Source organism: Bombina bombina, chromosome 2 (assembly GCF_027579735.1).
Source record: "Bombina bombina isolate aBomBom1 chromosome 2, aBomBom1.pri, whole genome shotgun sequence".
NCBI lineage: Eukaryota > Metazoa > Chordata > Amphibia > Anura > Bombinatoridae > Bombina > Bombina bombina.
In genome coordinates, this window is record NC_069500.1 from 708,183,150 (window position 1) to 708,204,750 (window position 21,601).

The 21,601-nt window shown below is 41.1% G+C and overlaps 1 protein-coding gene across 1 annotated transcript in view; it reads right to left on the bottom strand.

The window, feature by feature from the left end:
* NCBP1 (nuclear cap binding protein subunit 1) overlaps positions 1 to 21,601 on the bottom strand; it is a 188,252-nt gene that overhangs the window by 40,700 nt on the left and 125,951 nt on the right. The window contains exons 12-15 of the mRNA XM_053702701.1: positions 16,301 to 16,365; positions 15,508 to 15,570; positions 1,166 to 1,240; positions 826 to 929 (exon numbers count right to left, since the gene is read on the bottom strand). Of these exons, the coding sequence (XP_053558676.1) occupies positions 826 to 929; positions 1,166 to 1,240; positions 15,508 to 15,570; positions 16,301 to 16,365 (307 nt within the window). The remainder of the gene's footprint in view (positions 1 to 825; positions 930 to 1,165; positions 1,241 to 15,507; positions 15,571 to 16,300; positions 16,366 to 21,601) is intronic.

Consider the following 21,601-nt stretch of genomic DNA (forward strand, 5'->3'; position numbering starts at 1 on the left):
CTAGGTATGCTTTTCATGAAAGGATACTAAGAACAAAGCAAATTAAATAATACAAGTAATTTGGAAAGTTGCTTTAAATTGCACGCTCTATCTGAATCAAGTAACTTTTTGGGTTTTGTGTCTCTTAAAGCAGAATCTAGAGCTATAAAAACAGAAAAGGAAATAGTGCAGAAAAAGCAATAAATAAAAGATTAAAATGGTTTTAAGAGAATATTCTAAATATCTTACAGGGGCTAAACACAGTAAAAATGGCATTTATTTAAAAATGAGCTAATGAAAAAGAGCATTTTAAATTTTTCACTAGAATGTCCCTTTAAAGTCAGAAATTCGCAAATTCCCTTCGGTTTAGTGCAGGGTTTGTCAACTCTAGTTCTGAAATTACATCAGACCAGATTAAGAATTTCCCTCCTTTGAATGATTAGTCACACATTCCTTAAAGGGACATGAAACCCAAAATGTTTTCTTTCATGGCTTAGAAAGAGCATACAATTTTAAACAACTTTCTAAATAACTTCTATTATCTAATTTGCTTCATTCTCTTGATATCCTTTGTTGAATTGGTGGCTGCACATAGATGTCTCGTCTGATTGGCTCACCCATGTGCATTGCTAGTTTTCAACAAAGGATATCTGAAAAATGAAGCAAATTAGATAATAGAAGTAAATTGAAAGGTTTAAAATTGTTTTCTCAGCCTGAATCATGAAAGAATTTTTTTGGGTTTAGTGTCACTTTAAGATTAATTCACCAGTGCCCAGGTAGTCTTCCTTTAGTTCATGAATAAGCACTTTTCTAATCCAGGTTAGGGGTACCAGCTATATGACTTACTGTTACTTTCATCTCCATATTTAAAAATACAGCTGGGGTTTGAAGGGTACAATTTGGTGAACGATGCAGGCACAATATCCAATATGCGTTGGTGATAAGAAAGCCTAATGAAAAAATACATTTTATGTAAATCATAAGACTTATAAAACATTTCAGATTACATTACACATACAAAACCACACATGCTCCTGTAGGACACAATACTAGTTGTGTGGGTAGAAACTGCAAGCTCCAAATTACATATAGGATATCTTTTTCTGTCTAGAAAATAAAGTTTTAAATAAAGCAGATTTAGCCTTCAAGCTCAGTGCCTTTATATATAAACCCTAATAAAGCATACCTCATGCATTTTTCTAAAACTTCTCTGACAAACTGGGGTTTTGGTCTGTCTAGGTCTTGTGACAGGCAATCAGCCCTGCAAAAAAACAAAAATAATTAAATAACCACAATTAAAATATTTAATATTCAGTTCAGCAGCCTCTGAAAGCAATTTCTTATTCTGAGTAAACATTTCCATGCACACTTGTAAAAAAAAAAAACTTCAGTCAGTTGTACACTTTCTTGGCTTACAGGGCTTAACTGTATTCTGATCTACTAGAGGGAAGGGAAATGCTTTACAAAAATTAACAGAAAGAGACAGCTACGTTCTTGACAAGATGACTGGAGAGGCCTTTAAGGACAGCCACTCAATGTCAAAAATGGTGTTATTTTAAGTCCATTCTTTCATACCCTAACACACAAAAACAATTGTAAAATGGGTACATTGAGTTCAATCCATAGCAAAGTTGTAGGAGTGGCACACCACAAAGAAAAAGATTTCAGATTAAAAACAGTCAGACACTTGATAGACAAAAATATCCAAGGAAATAAACTAAATAGACTGCCGCCACTACACTATATAGGGCGGGTTTGTGGACTCTTACTACACGAGGTAGGGTGGGATTAAAAGGTAAGGCAGTTCCTAGGCATCACTGCTTGAAGAACCTTCCTCCCAAAAGAAGCCTCCGCTGAGGCAAAAACATCAAACCGATAGAAATGTGTTAAAATATGTAGGGAAGACCAGGTTGCAGCCTTGCAGATCTGTTCAACTGAAGACTCCTTCTTGAAGGCCCAAGATGTAGACACTGCGTGGGTAGAGTGAGCCATAAAACGGGCTGCTTACTCGGCTCTAAGCCATACGAATCAGACTTCAGAGCCAGAAAGATAAAGAAACAGCAGTGGCCTTTTGGCCCATGTGCTTACCAGAAAACAGAACAAAACAGGTATGATGATTGAAATTCCTTGGTAGCATGAAGATAAAACTTTAATGCTCTAACGAAATCCAGATTATGTAATAACCTCTCTTTGGAAGAGGTAGTATTGGGACAAAGATTTAACAATATCCATTCCTGATAGATAGTATTTGTCGAAAACCACCATAGTTAACCCACATTTTTTATTTTGTGATTCAGATAGAGCATGACATTTTAAGCAACTTTCTAAATTTACTTCTTTTATCAAATTTTCTTCATTATCTTGGTATCTTTATTTTAAATGCAAGAATGTAAGTTTAGTTTAGACGCCGGCCCATTTTTGGTGAACAACCTGGGTTTTCCTTGCTGATTGGTGGATAAATTCATCCACCAATAAAAAAGTGCTGTCCAGAGGTCTAAACCAAAAAAAAAATAATTTATAATAGGAGTAAATTAGAAAGTTGCTTAAAATTGCATGCTCTATCTGAATCACGAAAGAAAAAATTTGGGTTCAGTGTCCCTTTAACAACCCCTTCATCGTCCAAAGAACAGCCTCAAACGATTGAACATCTGGCAAACAAACCAACTTCTTATGCAACAAAACTGAAAGAGCCGATATCTGGCACTTAAGAACTAGCTGAAAGACCCTTCTCCAGTCCATCTTGAAAGAAATTGACAAAGAACAGTGAAACTTAAGTCGGAACAACTTCTACAAACATCCACGTAATTTAGTGCCATTGTCAGAGTTTTGCCCTGCCGGTCTAAGACTCAGATTTGCAGAGTAGTGTTTTTACTATTCCCTATCCATCCGGACTTGTGACCTACTCGATATAGTTTATGTGAACTGCCTCATATTGAGACTCCTCATATGTGATAGAAATACTGTGCATTTGACTATTTTATAATTGTAATAAATTGTATATTTTCAACTCATCTCGTGGATGGCTGTTTACCCATTAGTATAAAAGAGGGTGTGCACATAAAATAGAGCTGATCTTAGCTCTATTAAACGTGAGCAGTGAATCTTCACAACCACATATCACAGCATTGTATTTACAATATTACACTATGTTATATACTATTTGAGGAACACCTGGAAATATCTCTTCATATTAATCCATCTATATTGGATGAAAACACCTTGGATACCTTCTTAAAGGCACAGTCCTGAACTGCTTAAGATCGAACAAATCCTTTTTCTTTGTTTTTTTGTCTATCACCAAGATCACTTTTATTGTCACTTATTTGTTATATTGTGATTTATTGTAGATTTATTGCACTGAGGAGAACTAGCTGAAAGACCCTTTTCCAGTCCATCTTGTAAGAACTGAAGAATACGCACACCAAGAAAGAAATCTTCCGGACATTATGGTGTATATATGTCTGGTTACAGGTGTACATGCCAGAATCAGAGTATCAATCACAGCCTCCGAGAATCCTGGAGCCGAAATCAGTTGTTCAATCCCCATGGAGTCGGCCTCAGAATAAAAATTTATAGAACGGACCCTGTGCTAGAAGGTCCAGCCGCTAAGGAAGACGCCATGGAGGAGAAGACGACATTCTTACGAGGTCTGTGCATCAAGTCCTGCGTGACCATGTCAGAGATAAAAGAATTGTTAATACTGCCTCCTGTTTGAATCAGGCTATTACACGAGGAAGAACAACAACTGGAGGGGATAGATAACCTCAATCACTATTTTGGAAGTTTGAAATTAAAATGAGACACCATGAGGTCTCTCTCTGGAGACCCCCATGACAAATGATCATGCAAAAAATTTCCTAGTTTAGAGACCACTATCCGGATTGGAGAGGCTGTCTGCTCAGAAAATCTGCCTCCCAGTTCTCCATACATGGAATGCAAATAGATGAATGTCTCTGCCTGTTGAAGAATGCAAGATACCTCCTGCATCGCCAGAGAACTGCAAGTTCCACCTTGATGATTGACTTAAGTTACCCTAGTGATGTTGTTTGATTGAAGGCTAATAGAACGGACGGAATGTAATTGGGGTCACGATATCAGAGCATTGAAGATGGCCCTCAGTTCCAAGACGTTTATAGGGAGACACGCCTCCCCGTCAGCCAAACTCTCTGGGCTCTTCGAGTTCCCCATACAGTGCCCCATCCCGTCAGACTCGCATCAGTTTTAATCTCCAAGGATGGAAGGAGGAAACACATACCCCAAAGAATGGGTTCCTGAGACATCTACCAGGAGAGAGAACTCCCGGTATCTGGACCTATAAAGATTACTCAAGACAGTTTTGAATGGTTCCCGTTCCATTGTCTGAGCATGCATAACTGTAGAGGTTTCAAGTGAAAACGAGCATAAGGTATAGCGTTCGAAGCCGATACCATAAGGCATACTACCCTCCATGCATTGTGCTACAGAAGGGTGAAGAGTAGACTGTAGAAGGCGACAGGCTGCCTGAAGCTTCTTCCTGCGTTGATCTGTATGGAAAATTTGCATGCTCATAGAATCTATGATGATGCGAGGGATGAGAGCGCTTTTCTCCAGGTTGATCTTCCAACCATGAGTCTTAAGATACTAGAGTAACTGTGTGTAATTCCCTTAAATGTAAAGATTGCGTTTCAATCAAAATGTCTTCCAAGAATGGCGCCACAATTCCATGTAGTTTAAATACAGCTAGGAGAGCCCCCCCAGTACCCTTTGTGAAGATCCTGGGAGCCGTGGCTAAACCAAATGGAAGGGCCTTGAATTGGTAATGCTTGACCAGAAAGGCAAATCTTAGATATTGGTAATGATCTTGATGTATCGGCATATGAAGATACACATCCTTCAGATCTATATTAGTCATAAATTGACCTTCAAGGATAAGAGCAAGAATGGATCTGATTGTTTCCATCTTGAAAGAAGGAACCCATACAAATTTTTTAATGGGACAAACATTTTCTTCCTTTTTGAGAATGATGAAAAGGTTTGGGGGGGGGGGGGGGGGTGAGATCGGAAACCTATTCTGTACCCCTGAGACACTATGTCCAGAACCCAAGGATCCTGAATGGAATGTACCCAAACCCCATGAAACCAAGTTAAAGGGACATAAAACAATATGTACATAATTTTCTAAATATATAATGCAGCCAAAGCATACCAGCAAAAATTTTCTATTTTAACCCTCATTAACCCCTTTAATTAAGGCATAGTTTTGTTTGCAGTTTGGAAGGTGCTATCCAATCCATAGCTTTATCAGAATGCACACGTGCACGGTAAGGGGCAGAGTTACATGGCACCTGACTAAAGCAGTGCACAGTATAATGCTGAAGCTTTCACAAAGCATGTGACATTATCCCCATGGAAACAAGCAAGCCTCTTGGCAACAAACAATAGCAATACCTGCTGTACCTCCTCAACTCACCTTGCTTGCATAAGTAATTATCCTCACATGCACACTTTGTTATATGATAGCAAAAGGTTTGGACTAGGAAACTGATAAGGGGGTGGAGCAAGCTTCACTTAGGAACACTCAAATGTAAGTAATTTTACAGATTTTCAGACATTTTATTAAAATACTTAAGCTTTTTTTTTTTTTACACTTTTTCCCACACACTGTTTTACCTCAGTTGACCCTTTTAAATATGCACATTACTCAAAATGTCAAATGGCACTTTAATCCACCCCCTACCTGAACTGATCCCAGGTCGGGGGCCATCCCTTTGTGCAGACTTGGTGTCAGGTGTCTATTTCTTGGATTGCTTGTTCTTGTTAAAGATTGGATTTGGCTTCCAGGTACTCCTGGGGGTCTTAGGTTTATTTGAGCAAAGGTTTCTCTGTGACTTATGCTGACGAAAGGAACGAAAACATCCAATTGAGCGTCCTTTTGGTATTGATTTCTTATCCTGAGGCAGAAAAGCTCCCTTTCAACCAGTGACAGTTGAGATGAAAGAAACTAGACCAGGGACAAACAAGAATTTACCCTAAAAGGCCAAAAGATAGCAATCTCGATTTGGATACCATATCTGCTGACCAGGATTTTAGTCAGAAAGCCCTCCTGGCCAATACTGTAAACCCAGTATTTGTTGCATTAATACGAATAATTAGGAGACTCTACCATGACCAATTCAGACAAGGAATCACACCAGAAGGTAGGGCTCCTGCCACAGCAGCAATATCTACTGCTGGCTGAAAAAGTAAACCTCCCTGTAGGAAATCCTTTCTAAGGTAACCCCTCCAGTTTTCTGTCCATTTAAATCCTTAAAGGACGTACTGTCCTCTAAAGGTATAGTAGTGCGTTTAGCCAGGGTGGAGATGGCACTGTCCACCTTAGGGACAGTACTCCAACCCCAAAAGGAACCCCACGTTTCTCCCATTCTTTGTATATTATGTTTGGCAACTAAGAAAGGAACAGGGGATACTTTAGGGATTGTTAATTTAGGTTTAAAAACAATATTCAATTTATGTACCCTTCTTCTACAGATTTAGACTCAGGTACGCCCAAGGTGTTTAAGACCCCCTTAAAAAGGGACACTAAACCCAATTTCTTTCTTTCATGATTCCTATACAGCATGACATTTTAAGCAACTTTCTAATTTACTCCTATAATCAATTTTTCTTCGTTCTCTTGCTATTTTTATTTAAAAAGCAGGAATGTAATGCATAGGAGCCTGCCCATTTTTGGTTGAGAACCTGGGTTATGCTTGCTTATTGGTGGCTTAATTTCAGTCACCAATAAGCGCTATCCATGGTGCTGAACCTAAAATGGGCCGGCTACTAAGCTTCACATTTCTGCTTTTTAAATAAAAATAGCAAGGGAACGAAGAACAATGAATAGGAGTAAATTATAAATTTGCTTAAAATTTCATGCTCTATCTGAATCATGAAAGAAAAACATAATTTATGCTTACCTGATAAATTTATTTCTCTTGTAGTGTATTCAGTCCACGGGTCATCCATTACTTATGGGATATATTCCCTTCCCAACAGGAAGTTGCAAGAGGATCACCCAAGCAGAGCTGCTATATAGCTCCTCCCCTCACATGTCATATCCAGTCATTCGACCGAAACCAGACGAGAAAGGAGAAACCATAGGGTGCAGTGGTGACTGGAGTATTAATTAAAATTTAGATCTGCCTTAAAAAAGACAGGGCGGGCCGTGGACTGAATACACTACAAGAGAAATAAATTTATCAGGTAAGCATAAATTATGTTTTCTCTTGTTAAGTGTATTCAGTCCACGGGTCATCCATTACTTATGGGATACCAATACCAAAGCTAAGTACACGGATGATGGGAGGGACAAGGCAGGAACTTAAACGGAAGGAACCACTGCCTGTAGAACCTTTCTCCCAAAAACAGCCTCCGAAGAAGCAAAAGTGTCAAATTTGTAAAATTTTGAAAAGGTGTGAAGCAAAGACCAAGTCGCAGCCTTGCAAATCTGTTCAACAGAGGCCTAATTTTTAAAGGCCCAGGTGGAAGCCACAGCTCTAGTGGAATGAGCTGTAATTCTTTCAGGGAGCTGCTGTCCAGCAGTCTCATAGGCTAAACGTATTATGCTACGAAGCCAAAAGGAGAGAGAGGTTGCCGAAGCTTTTTGACCTCTCCTCTGTCCAGAGTAAACGACAAACAGGGAAGAAGTTTGACGAAAATCTTTAGTTGCTTGTAAATAGAATTTCAGGGCACGGACTACGTCCAGATTATGCAAAAGTCGTTCCTTCTTTGAAGAAGGATTAGGACATGATGGAACAACAATCTCTTGATTGATATTCCTGTTAGAGACTACCTTAGGTAAAAACCCAGGTTTAGTACGCAGAACTACCTTGTCTGAATGGAAAATCAGATAAGGAGAATCACAATGTAAGGCGGATAACTCCGAGACTCTTCGAGCAGAGGAAATAGCCATCAAAAACAGAACTTTCCAAGATAAAAGTTTAATATCAATGGAATGAAGGGGTTCAAACGGAACTCCTTGAAGAACTTTAAGAACCAAGTTTAAGCTCCACGGAGGAGCAACAGTTTTAAACACAGGCTTAATCCTAGCCAAAGCCTGACAAAAAGCCTGGACGTCTGGAACTTCTGCCAGACGCTTGTGCAAAAGAATAGACAGAGCAGAAATCTGTCCCTTTAAAGAACTAGCTGATAAGCCTTTTTCCAAACCCTCTTGGAGAAAGGACAATATCCTAGGAATCCTAACCTTACTCCATGAGTAATTCTTGGATTCGCACCAATACAGGTATTTACGCCATATCTTATGGTAGATTTTCCTGGTAACAGGCTTTCGTGCCTGTATTAAGGTATCAATAACTGACTCGGAGAAGCTAGGATCAAGCGTTCAATCTCCATGCAGTCAGTCTCAGAGAAATTAGATTTGGATGATTGAAAGGACCTTGTATTAGAAGGTCTTGCCTCAAAGGTAGAGTCCATGGTGGACAGGACGACATGTCCACTAGGTCTGCATACCAGGTCCTGCGTGGCCACGCAGGCGCTATCAGAATCACTGATGCTCTCTCCTGTTTGATCTTGGCAATCAGTCGAGGTAGCAGAGGAAACGGTGGAAACACGTAAGCCATGTTGAAGAACCAAGGGGCTGCTAGAGCGTCTATCAGCGTCGCTCCCGGGTCCCTGGATCTGGATCCGTAACAAGGAAGTTTGGCGTTCTGGCGAGACGCCATGAGATCCAGTTCTGGTTCGCCCCAACGATGGACCAGTTGAGCAAACACCTCCGGATGGAGTTCCCACTCCCCCGGATGAAAAGTCTGACGACTTAGAAAATCCGCCTCCCAGTTCTCCACGCCTGGGATGTGGATCGCTGACAAGTGGCAAGAGTGAGACTCTGCCCAGCGAATTATCTTTGAGACTTCTAACATCGCTAGGGAGCTCCTGGTTCCCCCTTGATGGTTGATATAAGCCACAGTCGTGATGTTGTCCGACTGAAATCTGATGAACCTCAGTGTTGCTAACTGAGGCCAAGCTAGAAAAGCATTGAATATTGCCCTTAGCTCTAGAATATTTATTGGGAGGAGTTTCTCCTCCTGAGTCCACGATCCCTGAGCCTTCAGGGAATTCCAGACTGCGCCCCAGCCTAGAAGTCTGGCATCTGTTGTTACAATCGTCCAATCTGGTCTGCGAAAAGTCATGCCCTTGGACAGATGGACCCGAGATAGCCACCAGAGAAGAGAATCTCTGGTCTCTTGATCCAGATTTAGTAGGGGGGACAAATCTGAGTAATCCCCATTCCACTGACCTAGCATGCACAATTGCAGCGGTCTGAGATGCAGGCGCGCAAATGGCACTATGTCCATTGCCGCTACCATTAAGCCGATTACTTCCATGCACTGAGCCACTGACGGGCGTGGAATGGAATGAAGGACACGGCAAGCATTTAAAAGTTTTGATAACCTGGCCTCCGTCAGGTAAATTTTCATTTCTACAGAATCTATCAGAGTCCCTAGGAAGGAGACTCTTGTGAGTGGTGATAGAGAACTCTTTTCCACGTTCACCTTCCACCCATGCAACCTCAGAAATGCCAGAACTATCTCTGTATGAGACTTGGCAATTTGAAAGCTTGACACCTGTATCAGGATGTTGTCTAGATACGGAGCCACCGCTATGCCTCGCGGTCTTAGAACCACCAGAAGAGAGCCCAGTACCTTTGTAAAGATTCTCGGGGCCGTAGCCAACCCGAAGGGGAGAGCTACAAATTGGTAATGCCTGTCTAGAAAGGCAAATCTTAGGAACCGATGATGATCTTTGTGAATCGGTATGTGAAGGTAGGCATCCTTTAAATCCACTGTGGTCATGTACTGACCCTCTTGGATCATGGGTAGGATAGTCCGAATAGTTTCCATTTTGAATGATGGAACTCTTAGGAATTTGTTTAAGATCTTTAGGTCCAAAATTGGTCTGAAGGTACCCTCTTTCTTGGGAACCACGAACAGATTTGAATAAAATCCCTGTCCTTGTTCCGTCCGCGGAACTGGGTGGATCACCCCCATTACTAGGAGATCTTGTACGCAGCGTAGGAATGCCTCTTTCTTTATCTGGTTTTCTGATAACCTTGAAAGATGAAATCTCCCTTGAGGAGGAGAAGCCTTGAAGTCCAGAAGATATCCCTGAGATATGATCTCCAACGCCCAGGGATCCTGGACATCTCTTGCCCACGCCTGGGCGAAGAGAGAAAGTCTGCCCCCCACTAGATCCGTTTCCGGATAGGGGGCCATCCCTTCATGCCGTCTTAGGGGCAGTAGCAGGTTTTCTGGCCTGCTTGCCCTTGTTCCAGGACTGGTTAGTTTTCCAGGCCTGTCTAACGAGCAACAGTTCCTTCCTGTTTTGGGGCGGAGGAAGTTGATGCTGCTCCTGCCTTGAAGTTTCGAAAGGCACGAAAATTAGACTGTTTGGCCTTTGATTTGGCCCTGTCCTGAGGAAGAGTATGACCCTTACCTCCAGTAATGTCAGCGATAATTTCTTTCAAGCCGGGCCCGAATAAGGTTTGCCCCTTGAAAGGAATATTAAGCAATTTAGATTTAGAAGTCACGTCAGCTGACCAGGATTTAAGCCATAGCGCTCTGCGCGCCTGGATGGCGAATCCGGAGTTCTTAGCCGTTAGTTTAGTTAAATGTACAATGGCATCAGAAACAAATGCATTAGCTAGCTTAAGCGCTTTAAGCTTGTCCATAATTTCATCCAATGGAGCTGAGTGAATGGCCTCTTCTAGAGACTCAAACCAGAATGCCGCAGCAGCAGTGACAGGCGCAATGCATGCAAGGGGCTGTAAGATAAAACCTTGTTGAACAAACATTTTCTTAAGGTAACCTAATTTTTTATCCATTGGATCCGAAAAAGCACAACTATCCTCCACCGGGATAGTGGTACGCTTAGCTAAAGTAGAAACTGCTCCCTCCACCTTAGGGACCGTCTGCCATAAGTCCTGTGTAGTGGCGTCTATTGGAAACATTTTCCTAAATATAGGAGGTGGGGAAAAGGGCACACCAGGTCTATCCCACTCCTTGCTAATAATTTCTGTAAGCCTTTTAGGTATAGGAAAAACGTCAGTACACACCGGTACTGCATAGTATCTATCCAGCCTACATAATTTCTCTGGAATTGCAACTGTGTTACAGTCATTCAGAGCCGCTAAAACCTCCCCTAGCAATACACGGAGGTTCTCAAGCTTAAATTTAAAATTAGAGATCTCTAAATCCGGTTTCCCTGGATCAGATCCGTCACCCACAGAATGAAGCTCTCCGTCCTCATGTTCTGCAAACTGTGACGCAGTATCGGACATGGCTCTCATAGCACCAGCGCGCTCTGTTCTTATCCCAGAGCAATCGCGCTTGCCTCTTAATTCTGGCACTTTAGATAATACTTCTGTCAGGGTATTATTCATAATAGTAGCCATGTCTTGTAAAGTGATTTGTATGGGTGTCCCTGAAGCACTTGGCGCCACAATATCACGCGCCTCCTGAGCGGGAGGCGAAGGTACTGACACGTGAGGAGAGTTAGTCGGCATAACTTCCCCCTCGTTGTCTGGTGATAATTCCTTTATAGATAAAGACTGACCTTTATTATTTAAAGTGAAATCAATACATTTAGTACACATATTTCTATGGGGCTCCACACTGGCCTTCAAGCATAGTGAACAAACAAATTCATCTGTGTCAGACATATTTAAACAGACTAGCAATAAGACTAGCAGACTTGGAAAACACTGTAAATAATTTTACAAGCAATATAGAAAAACGCTACTGTGCCTTTAAGAAGCACAAAAAACCTGTCACAGTTGAAATAACAATGAACCAAATCAGTTATAGCAACCAAATTTTCACAGTAAATGTATTAAGTTAGCAGAGCATTGCACCCACTTGCAAATGGATGATTAACCCCTTAATACCCAAAACGGATATAATAATAAAAAATAAAAAAAACGTTTTTTTCTCTAACACAGTCAAACACACTGTCACAGGTGTGCTGTGACTAATTACCTCCCTCAAAATGACTTTTGAAGTCCCCTGAGCTCTCTAGAGACGTCCTGGGTCATGCAGGAAGAAGCAGGAAGACAGACTGAATTTTTACTGCGCATAAAAGTGCTAAAATAGGCCCCTCCCACTCATTATTACAACATTGGGAGTTTGTTAACTGTTTCTATGCAGAAATACAAGTCAGCCATGTGGAAAAAATGTATGCCTCAATAAGTTTTATCACCAATGTACCTCACAAAACGATTAAACATGCCAGCAAACGTTTTAAACATCCTTTTTTAAAGAGTATGTATCTCTATTGATAAGCCTGATACCAGTCCTTCTACTGCATTTAAGGCTTATTACATCACTTCAGTATTAATAGCATTTTCTTAGTCAAATTCCATTCCTTAGAAAATTACTTTACTGTATATATTTTAATCAGCTTGATACCAGTCGCTTTCACTGCATTAAAGGCTTTACTTACATTACATCGGTATCAGCAGTATTTTCTTAGTCAATTCCATTCCTTAGAAAAATAATTTACTGCACATACCTTATTTGCAGGAGACCCCGCACGCTATTCCCTTTCTGAAGTTACCCCACTCCTCAGAATGTGCGAGAACAGCGAGTGGATCTTAGTTACTTCTGCTAAGATCATAGAAAACGCAGGCAGATTCTTCTTCCAAATACTGCCTGAGAAAAAACAACACACTCCGGTGCCATTTAAATTAACAAACTTTTGATTGAAGAAATAAACTAAGTATAAAACACCACAGTCCTCTCACGACCTCCTATCTAGTTGAGGGTTGCAAGAGAATGACTGGATATGACATGTGAGGGGAGGAGCTATATAGCAGCTCTGCTTGGGTGATCCTCTTGCAACTTCCTGTTGGGAAGGGAATATATCCCATAAGTAATGGATGACCCGTGGACTGAATACACTTAACAAGAGAAAAAAAATGTGGGTTTAGTACCCTTTAAGTAAATATCTTTGGTGTTCAATTTTAAACCTAAATGCAATATCCTCTGTGTCCTTTTCAGTTTCTCTAGAAGAGTCAGAAGAGAAAAAGTTCACCCTCATTATTAGACAAGGAATCATCCACATTAGATATCTGCAGTTGTTTGACCGCAACGGCTCCAACAGAGGTGCTAGTTCTAGATTCAGAAGAACAAATTTTTAACCTCTCTTCCTATTACCTGCAACTGGCATGGTGCTTAGGGCAGCAGAGATAGCAAATTGTAGCTGGACAGCAAAATCATGAAGAAAGGGACTAACCCCAGGTTGAGATGGCGCAGAGTCGCAAACTACAGCATGTTGGGAGATTGAAATAGCCTGTTGCAGTTGCAAAACTGGTATATTAGAACATACTGTAGTAGGTAAAATTGCTGACTGTCCAGGTACAGAATATGAGGGAATACTGCAGTAGTCTGGGCACTAGGACCCCCGGAGTGAGACTGTAGAATAGTTGCAAGACAAGAGCTGCATAGTTGTGCAGGTGGGCATACCATATGTAACTTACAGAACATGAATTTATTTCAAACAGAGTAGAAGGATTCCCCTTATGATCAAGCTCATTCAGTGAACACTCCATTACAGTCTCCTTAAAATGACCCTTCACAACCTGATATAACAGTAGTATGCAAAAATAATGGGTCCCCAGTGATACCACACAGTATACTAGCCCCCAACAGTAAGATATCAATACTCTGATATAAACTATGCTCTGAGGTGTCTCACCACCTTGGGACAAGCCTGTCAGCTCTGGTCAGAGATATCCAAGTGTTGTGCACTTGTTATGCGCAATCAGGGAGAGCAGATAGGGCAGGGATTACACCAAATATGCTTGCAGCAGGACCGGATTAGGTTCCAAGTACAGCGGAGTGCACCAAGTCTGAATGACAAGTCCAGTCGGAAGACCCAGAGCCGCTTCTTGTATCAAGCTGCACAAAAAATGAAATATGGACACACTGCAACAAAAATCAGTCTGAGTTCCATCGTCCACCGATTGCCCAATAAAGAGGAGAGTAGTCGGTCTCCCAATATTACATAGGCATGCATATAACACCTGCAGCTACAGGAGAGTCAATGCAGATAACAACCTGAGCTTCAACATCCATATTTATTAGACAACTAGCCATTAAGAGTGAAGGAATCACTTTATAAAGAAAGGCAGAGCTTACCCTTTTTCTGTTCATCTGATCTGAGTAGTCCTGTACCAAGAAAAAGGAAAACCAGTGTAACTAACACCATTTACCTGAAAGGTGGTACAGCATGAGTCACTGGGAGAGGCATAGGAACTTCCCTGCGACACACAGTAACATACACCAAAACTCTACTAAGAGCACTACATGGTCTCCAACTACTCCACTGCCCACTCTAGAAGGAAACAATCAATTAATAAAGGCTTGAATTCTGCAGAGCATCTTTATCTCTGCATACCTCCATGAACGAAGCAAAGAACTACTGGGAGGGTAGGTGAAGTAGGAGGGATATTTGAATGCCCCGTTTGGTGTGTCTTTGCCTCCTCCTGTTGGCCAGGTGAAGTATTTCCCATAAGATTAGGAATTTGTGGACTCTTACTACCATTAGAAAGAAAATAGGCATTTGGGATCTCACTCTGAGCGAGAAAAACTAGAAATAAAGTGAAGAGTAAAAGAGCAAATCCCTAGTAGTGGAATAAGCAGTTTGTAATACAGAAGGTGTTTTATTCTCTCCCAGCAACCAGTATCAATGGCTTAGTGCAAGACTATTAGAAAGTTTCATTCAATGATTATGTCTCCTGAAAAAAGGAGATACAGTATACAAATGTCCATAAAACACATACGTATGTCCACAAAATGTGCATCATGAAGAGGACAGTGATCCAAAGGGGACCTCATTTTGTAGAGTGACAAACCCATATAAAGAATAACAAAGAAAAATTAACAGAGGGAGAGGAAGATGATAAACTTTCCAAGACTGAAATGAGTGAGACTATAAATAGCACAGGAAAGGCGTTATTAACATGATCTAGTGTAGCAAATGCATTACATTGTCATTATCAGTTGTATATAAAAACGAATAACTACATAACATTTAACAATGTATCATGTGTAACAAATTCAATGACCAGATATTAGTATAAACTAGAATTAGCAGCATAATACATTAACATTCTCTGATACAGTATACATGGCCCATTTACAAAAGACAGATTTTCATGATTCAGGTAGTTATAGTGCAGCTTGTTTTTATCTGAGCTAAGTTAAGATATATTTACAGAGTTATTGCACTCAAAAACATATGCTTTATGTGAAAAGGCAGCCCTTATGAATTCATTTATTCAGGAAAATTCAAGCAAAATATGTTTAAAATATATACTGAAAGTAATACAGCAGTTTTGTTATGGATTTCCTGCTAGTGACGGTTTGGCAGATAGTACTGGGAGCAATAATGTGCATTGGTAATTTAATCAACTTCTTCCAATTGTAAACAGTATACATTTCTTTACAAGTTCATAATTATTTGACAAGATCACCTACTAGTGAGTGAAACACTTACCAATCTTCCCAATTCCATCGGAACTGAAAATTACTTAGATGATGAGAGAACCAGTTTATAAACCTTAGAGAAAGGAGTGGAAATTAAGAATTCAAATGATTGGTTAAAACACAAATAAAATGTAATTTTCTCTTCTACCCAAACAAAGGTTAACTGTAACATTCAACTCTATAATCAAAAGCTTCAACTTATTAAAGGAATCTGCAAATGTGTTTCTGGCATTTAAATATAGATGATTAAATGCTGACCCCTTGTCCTGGTGTATATATACTAAGTTGGGAACACAAACCACATCAAAAAAATATATGTAATACAGGGATTGACAAATTTGTTTAAACTCCAGGAGCCCAGAACTTTTGGCCATCCCTATGATACATATTACCATCATCTATTATCCTTGTATGCATGCGTGTGCACACACACAATATTCAAACACAAAAAAAGTTGTATTTGTATTTCACAGCTACGAGGCCTACGAGGTCACCAGGGCCTAATTATAAAGGTTGCCAGCAGCTCCTTAGGGATAGGTTTATCTAGGTCTGTTTTAATATATCCAACATATATTATTTGAAACAAAATGAAGACAAAAGTATTACTTATTTAATATACAAAACATTTTACTTCTCCAAGATGATGGGGGAACGAATAGCTTAATTTTTAAGATTAGGTACATAATATATTAAACGATTATATATATATATATATATATATATATATATATATATATATATATATATATATATATATATATATATATATATATATATATATAATATGTTAAGCAAGATATTACCTGTCTATGCAGGTTGTGTTCATCGTATCCAAGCGAGTGTACAACATCTCAGTAGCTTGTGCAAGCTGTTTGTTTAATTAAGGTTATTTTTTATATTTTTTAAAAGTCAGAATTAATAAAAAGATGTATTAAAACAAAAAAGTTAGTAAATAGTTACAACCTTCTAGTAGTAATGTACTGAGATGGGTAAAAAAAATGTCTATCTGTACAAAAGAAAATGGAGCGGAACTTTTTCTCAGCCTACATAATTCCATATAAGCAGAACCTGAATGGTATAAGCAGAACCTGAATGGACTTTATGCAACACATGTAGAAGTTGGATTCCACCCCACATAGACTTCAGGGAGACACTTTTACCCACTGTAGTGGTTAGATACAACCTAACAAAGTATTGATATGGTTCTGAAGTGAGAAAAATACACATTACATGTCTTTCATTATACGACTACTTCTATACTCTGTTTATCAACAAAAACATAATTTATGCTTACCTGATAAATTCCTTTCTTCTGTAGTGTGATCAGTCCACGGGTCATCATTACTTCTGGGATATTACTCCTCCCCAACAGGAAGTGCAAGAGGATTCACCCAGCAGAGCTGCATATAGCTCCTCCCCTCTACGTCACTCCCAGTCATTCGACCAAGGACCAACGAGAAAGGAGAAGCCAAGGGTGTAGTGGTGACTGGAGTATAACTTAAAAAATATTTACCTGCCTTAAAAACAGGGCGGGCCGTGGACTGATCACACTACAGAAGAAAGGAATTTATCAGGTAAGCATAAATTATGTTTTCTTCTGTTAAGTGTGATCAGTCCACGGGTCATCATTACTTCTGGGATACCAATACCAAAGCAAAAGTACACGGATGACGGGAGGGATAGGCAGGCTCTTTATACAGAAGGAACCACTGCCTGAGGAACCTTTCTCCCAAAAATAGCCTCAGAGGAAGCAAAAGTGTCAAATTTGTAAAATTTGGAAAAAGTATGAAGCGAAGACCAAGTTGCAGCCTTGCAAATCTGCTCAACAGAGGCCTCATTCTTGAAGGCCCAAGTGGAAGCCACAGCTCTAGTAGAATGAGCTGTAATTCTTTCAGGAGGCTGCTGTCCAGCAGTCTCATAAGCTTAACGAATTATGCTACGAAGCCAAAAAGAAAGAGAGGTAGCAGAAGCCTTTTGACCTCTCCTCTGACCAGAGTAAACGACAAACAGAGAAGACGTTTGTCGAAATTCCTTAGTTGCCTGTAAGTAAAATTTTAGAGCACGGACTACGTCCAGGTTGTGCAGTAGACGTTCCTTCTTCGAAGAAGGATTTGGGCACAAAGAAGGAACAACAATCTCTTGATTGATATTCCTGTTAGTGACTACCTTAGGTAAGAACCCAGGTTTAGTACGCAGAACTACCTTATCCGAATGAAAAATCAAATAAGGAGAATCACAATGTAAGGCTGATAATTCAGAGACTCTTCGAGCCGAGGAAATAGCCATTAAAAATAGAACTTTCCAAGATAACAACTTTATATCAATGGAATGAAGGGGTTCAAACGGAACGCCCTGTAAAACATTAAGAACAAGGTTTAAACTCCATGGTGGAGCAACAGTTTTAAACACAGGCTTAATCCTGGCCAAAGCCTGACAAAAAGCCTGGACGTCAGGAACTTCTGACAGACATTTGTGTAACAGAATGGACAGAGCTGAGATCTGTCCCTTTAAAGAACTAGCAGATAAACCCTTTTCTAAACCTTCTTGTAGAAAAGACAATATCCTAGGAATCCTAACCTTACTCCAAGAGTAACCTTTGGATTCACACCAATATAGGTATTTACGCCATATCTTATGGTAAATCCTTCTGGTAACAGGCTTCCTAGCCTGTATTAAGGTATCAATAACTGACTCAGAAAACCCACATCTTGATAAAATCAAGCGTTCAATTTCCAAGCAGTCAGCTTCAGAGAAGTTAGATTTTGATGTTTGAAAGGACCCTGTATCAGAAGGTCCTGTTTCAGAGGTAGAGACCAAGGTGGACAGGATGACATGTCCACCAGGTCTGCATACCAAGTCCTGCGTGGCCATGCAGGTGCTATTAGAATCACTGATGCTCTCTCCTGTTTGATTCTGGCAATCAATCGAGGAAGCATCGGGAAGGGTGGAAACACGTAAGCCATCCTGAAATCCCAAGGTGCTGTCAGGGCATCTATCAGGACTGCTCCTGGATCCCTGGATCTGGACCCGTAACGAGGAAGCTTGGCGTTCTGACGAGACGCCATGAGATCTATCTCTGGTTTGCCCCAACGTCGAAGTATTTGGGCAAAGACCTCCGGATGAAGTTCCCACTCCCCCGGATGAAAAGTCTGACGACTTAAGAAATCCGCCTCCCAGTTCTCCACTCCCGGGATGTGGATTGCTGACAGGTGGCAAGAGTGAGACTCTGCCCAGCGAATTATCTTTGATACTTCCATCATTGCTAGGGAGCTTCTTGTCCCTCCCTGATGGTTGATGTAAGCTACAGTCGTGATGTTGTCCGACTGAAACCTGATGAACCCCCGAGTTGTCAACTGGGGCCAAGCCAGAAGTGCATTGAGAACTGCTCTCAATTCCAGAATGTTTATTGGCAGGAGACTCTCCTCCTGACTCCATTGTCCCTGAGCCTTCAGAGAATTCCAGACGGCACCCCAACCTAGAAGGCTGGCGTCTGTTGTTACAATTGTCCAGTCTGGTCTGCTGAATGGCCTCCCCCTGGACAGATGTGGCCGAGAAAGCCACCATAGAAGAGAATTTCTGGTCTCTTGATCCAGATTCAGAGAAGGGGACAAGTCTGAGTAATCCCCATTCCACTGACTTAGCATGCACAGTTGCAGTGGTCTGAGGTGTAAGCGTGCAAAGGGTACTATGTCCATTGCCGCTACCATTAAGCCGATTACCTCCATGCATTGAGCTACTGACGGGTGTTGAATGGAATGAAGGGTGCGGCAAGCACCTTGAAGTCTTGTTAGCCTGTCCTCTGTCAGGTAAATCTTCATTTCTACAGAATCTATAAGAGTCCCCAGGAAAGGAACTCTTGTGAGTGGAACGAGTGAACTTTTCTTTTCGTTCACCTTCCATCCATGTGACCTTAGAAATGCCAGTACTAACTCTGTATGAAACTTGGCAGTTTGAAAGCTTGAAGCTTGTATCAGAATGTCGTCTAGGTATGGAGCTACCGAGATTCCCCGCGGTCTTAGTACCGCCAGAAGAGCACCCAGAACCTTTGTGAAGATTCTTGGAGCTGTAGCCAATCCGAATGGAAGAGCCACAAACTGGTAATGCCTGTCTAGGAAGGCAAACCTTAGATACCGGTAATGATCTTTGTGAATCGGTATGTGAAGGTAAGCATCTTTTAAATCTACAGTGGTCATGTACTGACCCTCTTGGATCATAGGTAAAATTGTCCGAATAGTCTCCATCTTGAACGATGGAACTCTTAGGAATTTGTTTAGGATCTTTAAGTCCAGGATTGGTCTGAAAGTTCCCTCTTTTTTGGGAACCACAAACAGATTTGAGTAAAACCCTTGTCCCTGTTCCGACCGTGGAACTGGATGGATTACTCCCATTAACAAGAGCTCTTGTACGCAGCGTAGAAACGCCTCTTTCTTTGTCTGGATTGTTGACAACCTTGACAGATGAAATCTCTCTCTTGGAGGAGAGTATTTGAAGTCCAGAAGGTATCCCTGAGATATTATCTCTAGCGCCCAGGGATCCTGGACATCTCTTGCCCAAGCCTGGGCGAAGAGAGAAAGTCTGCCCCCCACTAGATCCGATCCCGGATCGGGGGCCCTCAATTCATGCTGTTTTAGGGGCAGCAGCAGGTTTCCTGGCCTGCTTGCCCTTGTTCCAAGACTGGTTAGGTCTCCAGTTTTGTCTGTAGCGAGCAACAGATCCTTCTTGCTTTGGGGCAGAGGAAGTTGATGCTGCTCCTGCTTTGAAATTCCGAAAGGAACGAAAATTAGACTGTTTGGCCTTAGGTTTGGCCCTGTCTTGAGGCAGGGCGTGGCCTTTACCTCCTGTAATGTCAGCGATAATTTCTTTCAAACCAGGCCCAAATAAGGACTGCCCTTTAAAAGCTATATTAAGCAATTTAGACTTAGAAGTAACATCAGCTGACCAGGATTTTAGCCACAGCGCCCTGCGTGCCTGAATGGCGAATCCTGAATTCTTAGCCGTAAGTTTAGTTAAATGTACTACGGCCTCCGAAATGAATGAATTAGCTAGTTTAAGGACTCTAAGCCTGTCCGTAATGTCGTCCAGAGTAGCTGAACTAATGTTCTCTTCCAGAGACTCAATCCAGAATGCCGCTGCAGCCGTGACCGGCGCAATGCATGCAAGGGGTTGCAATATAAAACCTTGTTGAACAAACATTTTCTTAAGGTAACCCTCTAATTTTTTATCCATTGGATCTGAAAAAGCACAGCTATCCTCCACCGGGATAGTGGTACGCTTAGCTAAAGTAGAAACTGCTCCCTCCACCTTAGGGACCGTTTGCCACAAGTCCCGTGTGGTGGCGTCTATTGGAAACATTTTTCTAAATATCGGAGGGGGTGAGAACGGCACACCGGGTCTATCCCACTCCTTAGTAACAATTTCAGTAAGTCTCTTAGGTATAGGAAAAACATCAGTACTCGCCGGTACCGCAAAATATTTATCCAACCTACACATTTTCTCTGGTATTGCAACTGTGTTACAATCATTCAGAGTCGCTAACACCTCCCCTAGTAATACACTGAGGTTTTCCAGCTTAAATTTAAAATTTGAAATATCTGAATCCAGTCTGTTTGGATCAGAACCGTCACCCACAGAATGAAGTTCTCCGTCCTCATGTTCTGCCACCTGTGACGCAGTGTCTGACATGGCCCTAATATTATCAGCGCACTCTGTTCTAACCCCAGAGTGATCACGCTTGCCTCTTAGTTCTGGTAATTTAGCCAAAACTTCAGTCATAACAGTGGCCATATCTTGTAAAGTTATCTGTAATGGCCGCCCAGCTGTACTGGGCGCCACCATATCGCGCACCTCCCGAGCGGGAGATGCAGGTACTGACACGTGAGGCGAGTTAGTCGGCATAACTCTCCCCTCGTTGTTCGGTGAAATTTGTTCAATTTGTACAGATTGACTTTTATTTAAAGTAGCATCAATACAGTTAGTACATAAATTTCTATTGGGCTCCACTTTGGCATTGCAACAAATGACACAGGTATCTTCCTCTGAATCAGACATGTTTAACACACTAGCAAATAAACTTGGAACTTGGAATACAATTCTATTAGAATATT